This window comes from Neovison vison, chromosome 11 (genome assembly GCF_020171115.1).
Source record: "Neovison vison isolate M4711 chromosome 11, ASM_NN_V1, whole genome shotgun sequence".
NCBI lineage: Eukaryota > Metazoa > Chordata > Mammalia > Carnivora > Mustelidae > Neogale > Neogale vison.
In genome coordinates, this window is record NC_058101.1 from 145,122,187 (window position 1) to 145,140,063 (window position 17,877).

Consider the following 17,877-nt stretch of genomic DNA (forward strand, 5'->3'; position numbering starts at 1 on the left):
GCCTGGGTGGCTCAGTTGGTTGGACGACTGCCTCCGGCTCAGGGCGTGATCCTGGAGTCCCGGGATCGAGTCCCACATCAGGCTCCCAGCTCCATGGGGAGTCTGCTTTGCTCTCTGACCTTCTCCTCGCTCATGCTCTCTCTCACTGTCTCTCTCTCTCAAATAAATAAATAAAATCTTTAAAAAAAAAAAGAGTAGAAAAATAAAAATATTAAAAAAAAAAAAAGATTGGCTTTTTCTGATTTTACAACTAAGTGAGATAATATAGCATTTGTCTTTCTCTGTCTGCCTTGTTTCACTGAGCATAATGCCCTTATGGGCCATCTGTTAATTACCAGTGACAAGATCTCCTTCATTCTTATGGCTGGATAATATCTGTGTGTGTGTGTGTGTGTGTGTGTGTATCACACATCTTCTTTATCTATCCACTAACAGACACAGGTTGTTTCCATATGTTGGCTATTGTGAATAATGCTGCAGTGCACATTGGAGTGCAGATCTCTCTTCCATGCCCTATCTTCATTTCCTTTGGATTATATACCCAGGAGTAGGGTTGTTGGATCATATGGTACATATTTAATGTTATGTGGAGCCTCCATACTGTTTACCATAGTGGCTGAACAACTTTACATTATTCCCACCAATAGGTACAAGTGTTCATTCCCTCTTCTCCACATCCTCACCAACATTTGTTTTCTGTAGTCTTCTTAATGACAGCCATTCTTCCAGGTGTGTGGTGTTATTTCATTGTGGTTTTGATATGCATTTTCTTGATATTCAGTGATGCCGAGCATCTTTTCACATACCTGTTGACCATTTGGATATCTTCTTTGGAAAAATGTCTGTTTAGTTCCTCTGCTCGTGTATGTGTGTGTGTGGCTTTTATTTTTGTTTTGTTTTAATTGGGTTTTGGTTTTTTTTGTTGTTGTTGTTTCTGAGATGGATGAATTCTTTATATACTTTGGATAGTAACCCCTTCTCTGGAATATAGTTTGTAAATATTTTTCTTCCATTCATTAGGTCATTAGGTTGCCTTTTCTCTTTCTTTGATTGTTTCCTTTGCTCTGCAGAAGCTTTTCAGTTTTATGTAGTCCCACTTGTTGAATTTTGCTTTTGTTGTTTGTGCTTTTAGTGTCATATCTAAAAACCCATTGATAAGACTAATGTCAAGGAGCTTCTTTCCTATGTTTTTTCCCCCTAGGGGTTTTATGGTATCTGGTTATATGTTTAAGTCTTCAATCCATTTCAAGTTAACTTTTGTGTATGGTATAGGATAGGGGTCCAGTTTTCTTAACACCATTTATTCTAGAGACCATCCTTTCCCTATTGAGTGTTCTTGGCTCCCTTGTCAAATATTAGTTGACTGTTAATGTTGGCGTTTACTTCTGGACTCCCTGTTCCATTGCTCTGTGTCTCTTTTTATAACAAACATATATTTAAATTACTGTGTAGCTCAGTAGTATAGTTTGAAATAAGGAAAGATAATGCTTTCAGATTTCTTCTTCCTCATTATTGCTTTGCTATTCAGCATCTTTTATGGTTTCATACTTTTTTCTTAAAATTTCTGTGAAAATGCTGTTAAGGTTTTGATAGCAATTGTAATGAATGTAGAAATGGCCTTGAGTAGTAAAGACATTCTGATCCCCTAGACACAAGATATCTTTCCATTTTTTTGTATCTTCTTCATTTACTTTCATCAATGACTTATAATTTTCATTATATAGATCTTTCATTTCCTTCATTAAATTTAGTCTTAATTATTTTATTGTTTGACTACTATTGTGAATGGGATAGTTTTATTTTTTTCAAATGTTTTGTTGTTAGTGTATGAAATGCAACTAATTTCTGTATGTTGATTTTATCTCCTGCAACTTCACTGAATTCATTGATTCAGTTTGGGTTGTGTCTTTAAAGGTTTCTCTATATTAGATAATATCATCTGCAAATAATGATTTTACTTCTTTCTCTTAGAATTGGATGCCTTTTATTTCTTTGTCTTTCCTAATTGCTATAGCCAGGACTTTCAGTACTGTGTTGAATTAAAGAGGGCATTCTTGCCTTATTTCTCATCTTAGAGGAAAAGCTTTCAGTTTTTCACTGTTGAGTATGTTACCTGTGGGTTTGTCATATGTGGCCTTTACTATATTGAGGTTTATTCCTTATATAACCATTTTGTTGAGGGTTTTTATCATGAAAATATGTTGTATTTTGTCAGATGTTTATTGTGCAGCTATTTATATGACCATGATTTTTATCTTTCTATTAATGTAGTGTATCACATTTATTGATGTATGTATATTGAATGAACCATCCTTGCATTCCCAGAATAAATCTTACTTGGTCATGGTGTTCAATCCTTTTAATGCATTGCTGAGTTTGGCTTGCTTTTATTTTGTTGAGAATTTTGTATCTGTGTACATCAGGGATAGTAGTCTATAGTTTTCTTATGTCCTTATCTGGCTTTGGTAATGGTATGGTATAATGGTAATGGTCCTGGAGTTTTCAGTGTTTGGAGCTTTCTAATTACTGATTAAATCACCTTATATACTATTGGTCTGTTCATGTTTTCTGTTTCTTCCTCATTCATTCTTGGCAGGTTGTAGGTTTCCAAGAATTTATCATTTCTTCCAGATTAACCAATTTGTTAGCATAGAATTTGTTCATAGTAATTTTTTACAATCCTTTGTAAATTTCTGTAGTATCACTTGTAATGTCACCTCTTCCAATTCTGATTTCGAGTCCTCTCTTTGTCCTTTTAGTTTAGTTATAGATTTGACAGTTTAATCTTTTTGAAAAACCAGCTCTTAGTTTCACTGATTTTTTTCTGTTATTTTCCTTGTCTCTGTTTCACTTATTTCCACTTTAATCTTTGTTACTAATTTCCTTTTGCTGACTTGGGGCTTAGTTCTTCTTTTTCTAGAAAAAGAAAATATGAAGTGAAGTTATTTGAGATCCTTTTATTTTAATATATGCACTTATTACTATAAAACTCCCTCTCAGAACTGCTTTGGCAGCATCCCATAGGTTTTGGTATATTACATTTCATTTTCATTTGTTTTGAAATATTTTATTTCCTTTTGATTTCTTCTCTGAACCATTGGTCGTTCAAGAGTATGTTATTTAATTTTCATGTATTTGTAGCTTTTCACATATTTTAGCTTTCCTCTTGTTATTCTGGTTTTGTTACATTGTAGTGAGAAAGAATTCTTGGTATGATTTCAGTCATCTTAAATTCACAAGACTTGACTTGTGTTCTATCGTGTGGCCTCTCCTGAAGAATGTTCCATGTGCCCTTGAGAAGAATGTGTACTCCTCTGTGAGAAGGAATGGCCTATAAATCTTTGTTAGATCTGTTTGGCCTAATGTGTGGCTCAAGCCCAATGTTCACTTGTTGGTTTTCTGTCTGGATGATCTGTCTATTGCTAAAATTGGAGTATTAGAAGTCCCCTACTATTCTTGTATTGTTGTCTGTTTCTTCCTTCAGATCTATTAATATTTGCTTAATATATTTAGGTGTTCCAATATTGGGTGTGTATGTATGTATGACTATTATATCTCTTGATGAATTGATCCCTTTTTCATTATATATTGACCTTTGTCTTTTGTTACCATTTTGGCTTCAAGTCTGTTTGTTCTGATTTAAGTGTAGCTACCCTTACTTTCTTTTGATATTCACTGGAATGGAATACCTTTTTCTGTCCACTCTGTGCCGCAGTGAGTGACTTGTAGGCAGCAGTGTAAAGCCGCAGTGAGTGACTTGTAGGTAGCTTATAGTTGGGTCATTTTTTTAGTCATCCAGCCACTGTGCTTTGGGATTGGTTAATTCAATCCATTTACATTTAGAATTCTTATCTTTTTAATTTCAAATATTTTTATTTTTTATTATGTTAGTCACTGTACAGTACTTCATTAGTTTTTGATATAGTGTTCCATGATCCATTGTTTGCATATAACAGCTTATATGTAAGATCTTATAATGCCATCTTATTGTTTTCTAATTATTTTGTATTTGCGTAGTCTCCTTCTATTTCTGCCTAAGTTGGTAAATTAGTGATTTTTTATGGTGGTATGCTCGGCTTCCCTCTTTTATCTTTTGTGCATCTATTCTAGGTTTTCGCTTTGCGGTTACCATGAGGCTTACATAAGACTTCTCATAAATAAAACAGGCCATTTTAAGCTGACAGCAACTTAACTTCAATTGTTTACAAATGCTTCACCCTTAACTACCCCCTTGTTTATTTATGATGTGATTATTTACCTCTTTTTTTGTCTGTTTTTGTTTTGGGGTTTTTTTTGTTTTTTCATTTTATTTCTTTTTCAGTGTTCCAGAATTCATTGTTTATGCAGCACACCCAGTGCTCCATGCAATACATGCCCTCCAGAATACCCACCACCAGGCTCACCCAACTTCCCATCCTCCTCCCCTCCAAAACCTTCAGTTTGTTTCTCTGAGTCCACAGTCTCTAATTGTTTGTCTCCCCCCCTCATTTCCCCCAACTCACTTCTCTCCTCCCAGTGTCTTCCGTGTTATTCCTTATGCTCCACAAGTAAGTGAAACCATATGATATGATAATTGACTCTCTCTGCTTGACTTATTTCACTCAGCATAATCTCCTCCAGTCTGGTTCTTGTTGACACAAAAGTTGGGTATTCATCCTTTCTGATGGAGGCATAATACTCCATTGTATATAATATATGGGCCATATCTTCTTTACTGTTGAAGGCCATCTTGGTTCTTTCCACAGTTTGGTGACTGTGGCCATTGCTGCTGTGAACACTGAGGTACAGAAGGGCCTTCATTACACTATATCAGTATCTTTGGGGCAAATACCCAATAGTGCAATTGTGGGGTCATAGGGAAGCTCTATTTTTAATTTCTTAAGGAATCTCCACATCCTCTCCAACACTTGTTGTTTTCTGTCCTGTTAATTTTTGCCATTCTAACTGGTGTAAGGTAGTATGTCAGTGTGGTTTTTATTTGAATCTCCCTGATGGCTAATGGTGATGAACATTTTTTCATGTGTCTGTTAGCCATTTGTATGTCTTCTTTGGAGAAGTATCTGTTCATGTCTCCTGCCCATTTTTTGACATGATTATCTGGTTTTTTGGGGCATTGAGTTTGAGGAGTTCTTTACAGATCTTGGATATCAGCCCTTTGTCTGTAGTGTCATTTGCATATATCTTCTCCTATTCCGTGGGTTGCCTCTTTGTTCTGTTGACTGTTTCTTTGCTGCGCAGAAGCTTTTGATCTTGAAGAAGTCCCAAGAGTTCATTTTTGCTTTTGTTTCCCTTGCTTTGGAGACATGTCTTGAAAGAAGTTGCTGTGGCCAGTGTCAAAGAGGTTACTGCCTTTGTTCTCCTCTACAATTTTGATAGATTCCTGCCTCACATTGAGGTCTGTTTACCTCTTTTTATGTTGTTTACTTGTATAACAGAATTATAGTAGCTATAGTTAAATTATAGTAGCTCTAATTATTTTTAGTCCTTTTTTCTTTGACATGTATACTATACTATAACATCCATCCACTGTATTTACCATACCAGTGTGTTGTATAATTTTGTGTATTTTCATGGTGCTGATTAGTATCAATTTATTTTAGCCTAAAGAACTTTCAGCATTTCTTACAAAGCATGTTTAATGGTGAAGAACTCCTTCAGCTTTTGTTTGGGAAAGTCTTTATTTCTCCTTCATATCTGAAGGATAACTGTGCTGGGTATAGTACTATTAGCTGACAATTTTTTTCTTTCAATACTTTGAATATGTCATTCCCCTCTTACCTGGCCTATGGTGTTTCTATTGAGAAATCTGACAGCCTAATGGTGGTCCCTTTGTAGGTTACAGCTTTTTTTCCCCTGGATACTTATAGAATTCCTTAATCTTTAACTTTTTTTTTATAGTTTCATTATAATGTGTCTTGGAGAAGGTCTTTTTGCATGAGATAATAGGGTAATCTTCTATAGCTCTGTGAACTTAGATGTCCAATTCTCTCTGCACGTTTGAGAACTTCTCAGCTATTATTTCTTTAAATAAACTTTCTGTCCCCTTATCCTCTTTTTTTCTTTTTAGAATCTGGATTATTCTAATATATGCTTTTTTGATGAAATCCTATAGATTAGATCATGTAGTTTTTCTTCATAGTTTTTCATTTTGTTTTTGTTTTCCTCTAACTTGGTTATTTCAAAATTCTGTCTTCTAACTCACTTATTTTGTCTTCCATTTGCTCTACTCTGTTACATTTTTTATTTCATTTATTGAGTTCTTCAGGTACAGAATTTCTGCTTGGTTCAATTCTGTGATTTCTGTCTCGTTAGTAATATCTCATCTTGAACATTTCTGTATGTGCATGTGTGTGTGTGATTTCAACTATATTTAGAGTTTTCTGGTAGCTAATTGAGTTTCTTCAACCCTGATTTTGATTTCTTTATCCAAAACCCCTTGCCTTTGAGCTGTTATTGGAGAATTATTATTTTTTGGTAGTGACATGTTTCCTTGATTTTTCATGTTCTTTATAGTTTTGAATTGCTTCTTTCACACTTGAAGTAGCAGTCACCTCCTTAAATCTTTGATTGTTGCCTTTAGGTTGGGTATTTGGTTCATTAGTGCTATTTCCATCTAGGATTTTCTCTGCCTTTGTATGGGTACACCTGTTCCACTATTCTTGCTCCCTCTTGTGGCAAAATTCTTAAGCTCTTACATCTTTGGTTCTTAAACTCACCAGGCTGGCTATTGGAAACCTTTCTTTTATTTTCCAGAAAACAGCTCAAGATTGTGGTTTCCCCCTTGTCCACAGACTCTGGCCTGTATTCTGAGCACACTCCTAAAGAGCTTGCTCTTGCCACCACATTTGGGAGTGTGCACATGTAACCACCCACAGAGTGCAAGGAGGTATGGATTTAGCCCTTGGGGCATTAGATTTGCCCACAGGTCCCATAGGGAGATTCTCATATGTAGTACTCCCAGGGGGTCTTGCTTGGACTTCCTGCTGAGTACAATCAGCACGCCCTGAGTCCCTTTAATGTCCTTTGGTTTTCTTACCTCGTCTTTCCTCCCAGTCATGGAGATCCTGCGTAAGTAAGTTCTTCAGGTGCTGCTGGAGAGTAACAGGTTTCTCTAGCAGCATTCCACACCACTGGGATAGCTAGACACTCCCTGCTCTTCTTTTTCTCTATGAGAGAAATCACTACCACCTGCTAGTTCAGCCCAATGCAGTGTTCCCTTGGTAGGGGTGAGGACAATGTTGGTAAAGTTCTTTCTACCATCTCTGCTGTGTCCAGACTTGTTTGTTGCTCCATTGGTATGCTGGAGTCTGTCTTCATAAGGACTAAGCTTTAGAAGTTTCTCTGTTGTCTATGGGTATCAGCCCAGGTCAGCACTCTTTAGGTTTTTTTCCTGATTATGGCAAGAGAGGTTGGGGCAAGCTCACTGCCCCACTGGTCCCACAGCCTGTGCCCATAAGCAGATATACAGGTGAGCCGGACTCCTCTTGGTTCCTTGGCATATGGTGCCAGATCCTGCAGTTCCCACAAAGGCACTTTTGTTCATGGATAGATGACTAACTCTTCATTGAAAAAGAGGGACAAAAAAGGATGAATTCCCTCCACTGCTGTGTGCTAACATCACTTCCTAATGGTGTTTTCCTGCCATTAGGACTGCCCCCAAATGCAGCCTGTAGGTAGGCCCACCAAGAGCACTCAGCAGAGTAGTGCCATTGTGTGGCTTGGGTTTCCAGAGGGAACCCACAAATAAATAGCAGTATAACTGTATTGTTAAAGGTTATATTATCTTCTGGGTATAGAAGCTAATGCTACTAAATTTGGGTTGCTGTTGTTACTCATGTACCATGTCACCATTATGTTTCACTGAGGCATCACCAGCCAGAGAGAAACAGCCCTAAGGTGCCCACATTTGCATGTGCAGCCATCTTCCACACTGATTTGCAATGGGTGGAGCATAGGAATTGGAATGAAGGCCAGACTGCTTATACAATCACTGAGTAGCCTTTTCCAGTATTCACAAAGCTGTTGCAGGAATACCTGGAGTAAATGGTTGCTGGCCATTTCTATTAGTATAACAGCATTTAGAGTTGAAGCTGTGTATCTTTTGCAGGTAACCCTGTTACATAGCTGGCTAAAATTCTGATCTTTGAAAATAAACCTTGAACCACCATCCCCATCTCCCTCCCTGTGCTCATTTCAGGCTAAAAGCTTGATCCTATTTGGGGGAAAGTTCTGGAGTCAGCAGATAACTTACAAGAAGTGAATGTGCTGTTGAAAATATGTGTGACCCTACTTCAGAGAGGCTGTTATCATTCAGGTGTTTCTGTCACCATCTGGTGACTGTGTAACCTTAGAACAGTGGTGCCAGACCCTCCCTGCATGGTGCCCCCAGAGGCCATTTGTCGCTTGGGGTAGGAGCAGCCATGCTGCTGGCAATGATTCGGTGGGGGAGGGGGCACTCATGGGACCTGACAGCTTCATGTTTGGTGCAAGTAAAGTGCCATCAGTTGCCCTGAGACCTCACCAGCATCCTCTACCACCCTGATCGTTGTGGCCCTTCAGGCGGGATAAATCATGCCCGGCAACTAGCGAAAACTTCCTTAATCCAGCAGATAGATTTTGTACAGGATGAAGTCAGTGCACAGGACTTTCTCTGATTCCTAATAATGTGAGACTCATTTCTGGTAACAGTGAGGGTTCTTGCCTCTCCCTCTGGCCTGGTGTTTACCAGGAAAGCCTGGGAGGATCTATATTCAGGCATCTGGCCTTTTGTCTCATTGCAGTTAACGTAATCATGCTGATGGGGTAGTGGAGCAGTAGGACTCTGATCTCTTTAGCTGTGACTCCCCTCCCCACACCTGTCCCTACAACCCCAGTGAGCAGTGACTGGGGTTCATGGCACCGTGGCATGGCATACGTATGAAGTCACATTGTAAAACCCAGCATCAGTGAGTTGCCCAGAATCACAGGGCAGGATGAAAGGGGATAGCTTTGAGTACTGATGAAAGAGTTTAGCTTTATGTATTGAGCCTGCTTTACCTACTTAGTGCCACTAAAATGAAGATGCCCGTCTAAATTACCCAGTTTTGTTTGGGTTCATTGATTAGAACTAGCAATACACTGCCCTAAGGAAACACTGTTGAAATTAGTTAATTCTGAGCACTTAAGAGTTTGGAAGAAGTCAGAGAAACACAAGAGCAAGGCCCAGCAACAGGGGCTTTGGTCCCTGGAGCTCTCAGCAGGGCTGCACAGAAGGAGTGGGAAGGGGGCCTCTCTTGGATGCAGTGGAGCTGAGTGGGTGGGTGCTTCCTGCCTCCAAAGAGCTTGTAGGCTGCTCAGGGACCTGCAAATGTGAAAAGTTACACTAAGAAGAGATGCAAACCACTGCAAAAAAAGAGAAGATGGGGTGCCTGGGTGGCTCAGTGGTTTGAGCCTCTGCTCAAGTCATGGTCTCCGTGTCCTGGGATCAAGCCCCGCATCAGGCTCTCTGCTCAGCAGGGAGCCTGCTTCTCCCTCTCTCTCTGCCTGCCTCTCTGCCTGCTTGTGCGCGCATGCGCGCTCACGCGCTCTCTCAGGGTCAATAAATAAATAAATATTTTTTAAAAAGAGAGAGAGACGATGGTACCCCTGGCTCCGTGGCTAATTATCAACTTAGACAAAAGGTAGCATCATTCCGTAGCATTAGTTCTCTGTATTTTTGGTTCTGGTTCTGCTCTTCATTTGTTTTGTTTTTTAGATTCCACCTGAGAGTGAAGTCCTGTGGTATTTGTCTCTCTCTGACTGGCATAATACTCTCTAGTTGCATCCATGTTGTTGCAAATGACCAGACTTTAATCCTTTTTTATGGCTAATATTCCAGTGTGTGTGTGTATGTGCACACATATCCTTTCTTTATGGCTTATCCCTTCTTTTCGGAAGAATATTCAGTTGTGTGTGTGCGTGTCCACACACACACACACACACACCACATCTTTATCCATTCATCAGTCAGTGGACACTTGGGCTGTTTCCATATCTTGGCTATCGTAAATAATGCCGCAATAAACATACAGGTGCATATATCTTTTCGAATTAGTGTTTTCATTTGGGGGAGGTAAATACCCTGTAATGGAATTACTGGACCATATTTCTCTTTTTAAATTTTTTTGATAAAATTCCATGCTGTTTTCCAGAGTGGCTGCACCAGTTTGCCTTCCCACCAACAGTGCACGAGGGTTCCTTTTTCTCTACATCCTCACCAACACTTATTTCTTTTAATGTTGTGTTTTAGATTCTAGCCATTCTGACAGGAATATGGTGATATCTCACTGTGGTATTGATTCACATTTCCCTGATGGTCGCTGATGTTGAGCATCTTCTCATGTGTCTGTTGACCATCTGGATGTCTTCTTTGGAGAAATGTTTATTCAGGTCTTGTGCCCTTTTTTAAATTGGGTTATTTGGTCTTGGGGGGTGTTGTAGGAGTTCTTTATGTATTTTGAATATTAACCCCTTATCCAGTCTATCACTTGCAAATATTCAATAGGTTTTCTTTTAGTTTTGTTGATAGCTTCCTTCTCTGTGGGAAAAAAAAACAAAAACAAAAAAAGCTTTTTTGGTTTGATGTAGTCCCAATAGTTTATTGTTGCTTTTTGTTTCCCTTGCCTCAGGAGACATATCTAGAAAAATGTTGTGAAGGCAAATGTCAAAGAAGGTACTGTTTATGTCTTCTTCTAGGAGTTTTATGTTTTGAGGTCCTACATTTAGATCTTAAACCCATTTTGAGTTCATTTTTGTGTATAGTATGAGAAGGTGCTCCAGTCTTCCCAGCACCACTTACTGAAACAACCTGTGGTTCCCTGTTGTGTATTATTGCCTCCTTTTTACAGGTTAATTGACCATATAAGCATGGTTGATTTCTAGGCTCTTTATTCCATTGAGCTATGTGTCTGCTTTTGTGCCAGTAGCATACTGTGTTATTATGGCTTTGTTGTATATCTTGAAATTCAGAATTGTGATGCCTCTAGCTTTGTTCTTTTTCAAGATTGCTTTGACTACTAGGGGTCTTTTGTGGTCCCATACAAATTTTAGGAGTATTATAGTTCTTTGATAGGGATTGCATTAAATCTATGGATCGTTTTGGGTGTATAAGCATCTTTAAAATATTTGTGCTTTCAATCCATGAGCATGAAGTATCTTCCCATTTTTTTGTGTTGTCTTCACTTTTTTTCATCAGTGTTTTATAGTTTTTAGAGTATAGGTTTTCTACCTCCTTGGTTAAGTTGATTCCTAGGTACTTTATTTTTTTGGTACAATTTTATATGGAGGTTAACATTTTTTAAAAGGAAAAACCATCCTCTTCCACAGTCCTGCAGGCATCCCACAAAGAGGGCTCTTGAGAACAGGGACAGGGAGAGATGGGGGTGAACTTAAACTTGGTTCTGTGTGCCCGCAGCTGGCACACCTGGGTGGCACACCTGGGTGGCTCAGTTGGTTAAGTGTCGGACTCTTGATTTTGGCTCAGGCAATGATCTCAGGGTTGTGAGATTGAAACCTGCTTAAAATTCTTTCTCCTGCTCTCTCTCTGCCCCTGCCACTCCCCTTCTTAAAATAAAATAAAATATGAGGGCACCTGGGTGGCTCAGTCTTTAAGCCTTTGGCTCAGGTCGTGATCGATGGGTCCTGGGATTGAGCTCTGCTTTGGGCTCCCTGTTCGGCGGGAAGCCTGTTTCTCCCTCTCCCGCACCCCTTGCTTGTGTTCCTGCTCTTGCTGTCTGTCTGTCTCTCTCTCTAATAAATGAATAAAATCTTTTTTAAAAAATTAAGAAATTTACTATCTCAGTTCTAAGAATCTCTCCTGGAAAGGTGAAACACAAAATTCTCCTGTACCTCAGTTTATAGAAGGGGGACCCAAGGTCACCAAATTACACAAAGACTACCGAGAGCAGATTTTGCAAACTATGTCCCATAGAGAAAAATGATGTTTCATGTTTGAAGGAATTGGGGATAACCACTCAGGAGGACAGAATTTACCAGCAGTACCTCTCCACAGCTTGACTAAGAACTGGCCTCCTGTGTCCCAGTTCACTCATTCAGTCTTCTTAACCCTGTGAGGCAGATATACCCTGTTTTACAGATGTAGAAACTGAGACTCAGCCTTCACGAGGCAAGCACAGAATGTGAACCTGCCCAGGGTGGACAGTGGCTTGTGCTGTTTTCCAGCTTGTTTGGCCCAACATTCTGTGCATAAGGAACACTTACTAAAGTTCTGAGGCCTTGGAACCTACTTAGGGAAGTGTCCCTCCTCAGACCGAGGGCAAACGCAGGCACAAACAGAAGCACCAGATATTTTTCCTGATGACATTCTTTTGATTTCTGGTTTGTAGTAAAGGCCTTTACTGTGCAGTTACTTACTGTCTTTAGGGTTGCTAATTAAGGTAAAAGAAAAAGCTCTGAAAGTTACATATGCATTTTCACCAGAATGCTTTTATTAAGACGAGAGTGATTTTTATGGCATGTAATGTCTGCTTTAATACAGTGGGAAATGACCAAAACTCATTTGTCCTGGTGTGGAGTTAATGGTATACTGCATTTGTGGGTGGTTGTTTTGTTAATGTACAGAAATGGGAGTGGTTCAGGTCCAGGAGGATGGAAAAGGTCCTTGGGCCAAACAAGGAGGGGAAATAGCCAGACAGGCAAGTAGACCAAGAGGTTATCCTTGCTTCTTGCACTCTGTCACCGTCAGGCTGAAATAGAAAGTGGTTGAGAATGGATACGAAACACACACACACACACACACACACAGAGGAATTGAGCCATGAGAAACATGGAAGTCCTGCTGTTGGCGATAACTGGATGGAACTTGAGGGCAGTATGCTAAGTGAAGTCAGGGAACGATTATAATACCGTATGAGATCACTCATACATGAAATCTAAAAAAGCCCAAACTCACGTGGTAGTACCAAGGGACAGGGGAAATGAGGAGATGCTGTTCAAAGGACCCAAACTTCCAGTGCTGAGAGAATAAGTTCTGGGGATGGAGTATACATGGTAATTATAATTAATACTGTATCATGTACTTGAAAGTTGCTGAGTAGACCTTAAATATCCTTGCCACAGAAAAAGAAATGGGAATTATATGACACGATGAAGGTGTTAATCATTTTGCAATGTGTAAGTATGCAATCAGCCCATTGGACACCTTAATCTTACGCAATGTTATGTATCAGTTATACTTTAATAGAGCTCAGGGTGGGTACTGAGAAGTCTCAACCCTGCCCGCAGCTCAGGGTGAGAAGTTGGAGGAGAGGGTGGTGGGGCCCACCTGGGAGTAGAGGAAGCAGGACACTTGCCAGCAAAGGTTTTGTGTCCTGCCCCTCACTGTCCTGGGCCTCTACTGTGCAAGCCCTGAGCCAGCACCTGCCCACCCCCACCCCCAGCCCACCCCAGAGCCTGGGGCAGGCCCATCACCAGCACCCAGAGATACACATACACGCTTGCCCCACCAGAGTCACACATTTACAAATGAGAATTTGGTGAGAGCCGTTCAGCATCCCAGCCACTCTGAACTTGACCTGACCCCGTTGCCAGCGGTAGAATCAGTCAGTATTCCATACTCAGCTCTTGGCTGAATCAGTTTTGCATGAAAGGCACCTTCCCTGACAAGTGAGGTGAGCGCCCTTCCTCCCGCAGCACAGGGGACTTAGCCAAATCAGGCAGCGTCACAGACGCGCTTTCCTGTGGGCTTTCTTTTTTTTTTTTTTTCCCAATTTATTTATTTTCAGAAAAACAGTATTCATTATTTTTTCACCACACCCAGTGCTCCATGCAAGCTGTGCCCTCTATAATACCCACCACCTGGTACCCCAACCTCCCACCCCCCCCCCCCGCCACTTCAAACCCCTCAGACTGTTTTTCAGAGTCCATAGTCTCTCATGGTTCAGTGGGCTTTCTGAAGGCTCCTGGAGCTCATGCCTGAGTTAGGACATGGCGGGGTGTAGGGAGGGAAAGGAGACCTCAGTGTTGTGTCCTGTGTGTTGCAGCTGGTGAGCGACTTGCTGGAATTCTGCTTCTACACCTTCCGAGAGTCCCAGGCCCTGAAGGTGGAGTTCCCCGCGATGCTGGTGGAGATCATCAGCGACCAACTGCCGAAGGTGGAGTCCGGGAACGCCAAGCCCCTTTACTTTCACAGGAAGTGACGGAGGACATCTCACCAGGAGAGTTTTGCCTTAAGTTTCCCCAAGCTGTTCTACACCCACGAAGGACCCAAGAAATCCGGTTTTTCACATGTGATGGCTGATTCCTACTTGTTCAGCAGTTTCTCAAGTTTAAAATCACGTCAAGGGTTTGGAGCCGGGAAAGCAGTGTGACATGGATTTGGCAAGACCTGAGCAGTCGGAAGGATTCTTCCCTCTCCGCTCCCCAGCGCTTAGAAACACGTTCCTGTTCCTCTGGATGAAAAGCCATATCTAGTCAATAACTCTCTGATTTTGATATTTTAACAGATGGAAGTTTTAACTATGCCATGTAGTTTCTGGTATCGTTCGCTTGTTTTAAAAGGGTTCAAGGACTAACGAACTTTTTAGAGCTTACCCTCGGTTGCACATAAAACGTATAGTCAATATGGGGCATTAATATTCTTTTGTTATTTAAAAAACACACAAAAAAATTAAAAATATATACAGATTCCTGTTGTGTAATAACAGAGCACGTGGAGGGGAACAGTAGCCCCCCCGGGGGTTCCTGTCCGCGCACGGGCTTCTGCATCACTGGTATACACACCCTTAGCGTCCATTTATTATTTAATTAGAACAGATAAGATGTTAAACAAATGCCTTGGTTTCAATTTCTAGTATCTATTGTGTTGGCTTTACAAATAATTTTTTGCAGTCTTTTGCTGTGCTGTACATTACTGTATGTATAAATTGTGAAGGACCTGAACTAAAGTGTAAGGAACTTTTGTAAATGAGACACATACAAAAACAAACAAACAAAAAAAACAAAACACACACACAAAAAAACTTTAATGGTTGATAGGATGAAGGGGAAAGTATTTTTGAAAGAATTCTATTTTGCTGGAGACTATTTAAGTACTATCTTTGTCTAAACAAGGTAAAAATTTTTTTTGTAAAGTGAAATGTTCTGCATGCATAATGAACCGTTTACAGTGTATTTAAGAAAGGGAAAGCTGTGCCTTTTTTAGCTTCATATCTAATTTACCATTTTACAGTCTCTGTTGTAAATAACCACACTTAAACCTCTTTGGTTGTCTTTCAGCCTTTCTACTTTTTCTGTACTTTCGTTTTGTCTTTGGTCTCCCGCTGGGGGTGTTCCTGGGACTTGATCAGGTTCCCTGGCTTCTGCTCTGTCCTGCGTCTGTCGGGGAACAGCGGGTTGTGGTGTCTGCAGCTCCTCGAAGGGGTCATTTGACAACACATGTGAGCGAAGGTCCCGAGAGGCCTGCAGCTGTAGGAGAGCGGCCTCCTCTCCTGCCTTCCTCCTGAGGCAGCACCTGCTCTAGGAGCACGAGGCGGAAGGGCGATGGCCCAGAGAGCACAGTCTCATCCCATTTTAGAAAAAGGCATTTTCTCCTTCGGGAAAGGAAATTCCAGGCACTCTCTCTATCTGTAGAAGGTGGCATGTTCATTTCTGGTCTGGGAAAGAGGTTTTGCGCTCTCAGAACTGGTAATGGGGACACGTAGGCTGCCGCAGGACGTACCAGGAAAGATGCATTTTGGCACGGTTCAGTCAGAATGGCGTGGAGACCATATGATAATTGGAGGGTTTTTAGATTTTTAAAAGGTAGGTTTTAAAAATTTTATACATAAACAGTTTTGGAAAAAAAAAAACTACAGATCATATAAGTAAGACAGTGGCACTAAAATTTTTAATTCATTAATCTGTTTGGCACTGATGCAATTTATGGCTTTTCTCTTGCCCCAAATCACAAACCTCTCTATCTTTGGGGAAGCTTCACAATATGACTGCACTTCAACAAACGACTTTGACTAGAGGCCAAATTAATCTTTTTAAAAGTAATGATAATCATCAGGTACTCAGTGAAATCCCATTATTTTCCAGAACCTAAAAGCTGTCGCTGGAGAAGCCCTAGGCCAGGAGAAGGCAGCGTTGGGATCCACACTCTTCTCTAGGGTTCACCATGCAGGCAACATTACCTTGTCTTTCAGAAGACACCTGCCTTATGCAAGGGGGAACCTGTGAAAGCTGCATTCAGAGGGAGGAGTTTTCTTACATAATTTGCAATTTCAGTAATTTAATTTATAGGCAGATCTTTAAATACAGTCAACTTACATGCACAGCAATATGAAAGCCACACTTGGAGGGTGATAAATACACAGCATGCAGACTGGGAGTTCCGAGAAAAGACACGGCTTACAAGAGCAGCTTTTAGCTCAGACTTACATTTTATGAAACTGGAATTTCAGTGTAACCAGGTTTGGGATGGAGACAGTCTGCATCAGCTTTTTGTATTAACAAAGTTACTGGCTCTTTATGTGTCTCCAGGTAACTTTGCTTGACTAAACAGCAAAGCCATATTCTCAATTCACTGTTGAATGCCTGTCCCAGTCCAAATTGTCTGTCTGCTCTTATTTTTGTACCATATTGCTCTTAAAAATCTTGGTTTGGTACAATTCATATTTCACCAAAACTTCTTCATATAATTAAAAAACACTAAATTAGTTTAAAATGAAGCAATTTATATCTTTATGCAAAAACATATGTCTGTCTTTGCAAAGGACTGTAAGCAGATTACAATAAATCCTTTACTTTAATCACCTGTTGTTCTGGAAACATTTCATTTGGGTGTCTGCAGGCATACCTGGACTTTGTGCCCCTCGACATCTGGAGAATATGCGCTTCTGCCTGCATCTAAGACAGTTCCCCTGTGATAGAGCCCCTGTTAGACACATGTTAATTATACTCTTCTGGGACTAATTCAGTGCCTTGTTCCTTACTGCTGCTAGTATGTGGGTCACTAAAACAACCTGTAACAGTTTAGCAACAAGAACTGCCCGCTATGTAGCCACTAAACACTCCGTGCGCATTGCCTCCTTTCTCTACTGCCACAGGGAAGCTTGATCATCTGTCAGGTGTTGGGACTGACCTGAGTAGACCAGATGTCCCGTCTGACTCCGGTGTTCTTCCTCCACGCAGTCCTCTCGTGCTCCTTCACCCTGGGTCCTCTTGGGCCGACAAGAGACTCTGCTCCCCGCTGGCCGTAATGCTTCTCACACTCCCCTTGGTTTCGCTCATGAATATGAACCACAGAAGAGCAGGAAACAATTATCAGCTCATCTTAAAACTAGAAAACATGTAAAGATAAACTCAAGTACGTTTTTAATGTATCATTTAACTGGTGATCATTCAAACTATTTGCTTCCAGAAAGAGAAGACCAGTTGAGCATTCAACTTCATTTAACATGATAGAAAGACTTCTGGAACACAACATGGCGATGAAACACAGAATAGGAGAAAAAATGTTTTTAGAGTTGAGTTCATAAATTTGTTTATAAAATATCTATACATGCAGTTAATTTTTTCTCAAAGCTCACAGAATTTGACCTATTAAGGGGCAATGGTGGGACCAGCTGGAGGCCACACCAATGTGTACCCTTAATTAAAGTGGGTGTCCTTTCTGACTAGAGCAGACTCATTCTTAGGAAAAGGGTGACACTGTTTCTAAGAATTTCTAAAAGTGCTCAGATGCAAAAATCCAGCTGCATCTTGAGGAATCATTAGCTAAGAACGAAGTCTCTGCCACTAAGCCCGCCAGCCACTGAACACAAGAGCAGCAGAAATTATGCATGGTGATGCATATGTAATTAGGGGTTTGTTTGCCTCTGTATGTTGAATGCCCCTCAAGCAAATAGAAAACATTGT

The 17,877-nt window shown here is 40.5% G+C and overlaps 1 protein-coding gene across 1 annotated transcript in view; it reads left to right on the forward strand.

The window, feature by feature from the left end:
- NR3C2 (nuclear receptor subfamily 3 group C member 2) overlaps positions 1-16,772 on the forward strand; it is a 341,782-nt gene extending 325,010 nt beyond the window's left edge. Inside the window, exon 9 of the mRNA XM_044224901.1 lies at positions 14,019-16,772. Within this exon, the coding sequence (XP_044080836.1) occupies positions 14,019-14,174 (156 nt within the window). The 3' untranslated portion in view covers positions 14,175-16,772. The remainder of the gene's footprint in view (positions 1-14,018) is intronic.
- The last annotated feature ends 1,105 nt before the right edge of the window (positions 16,773-17,877 follow it).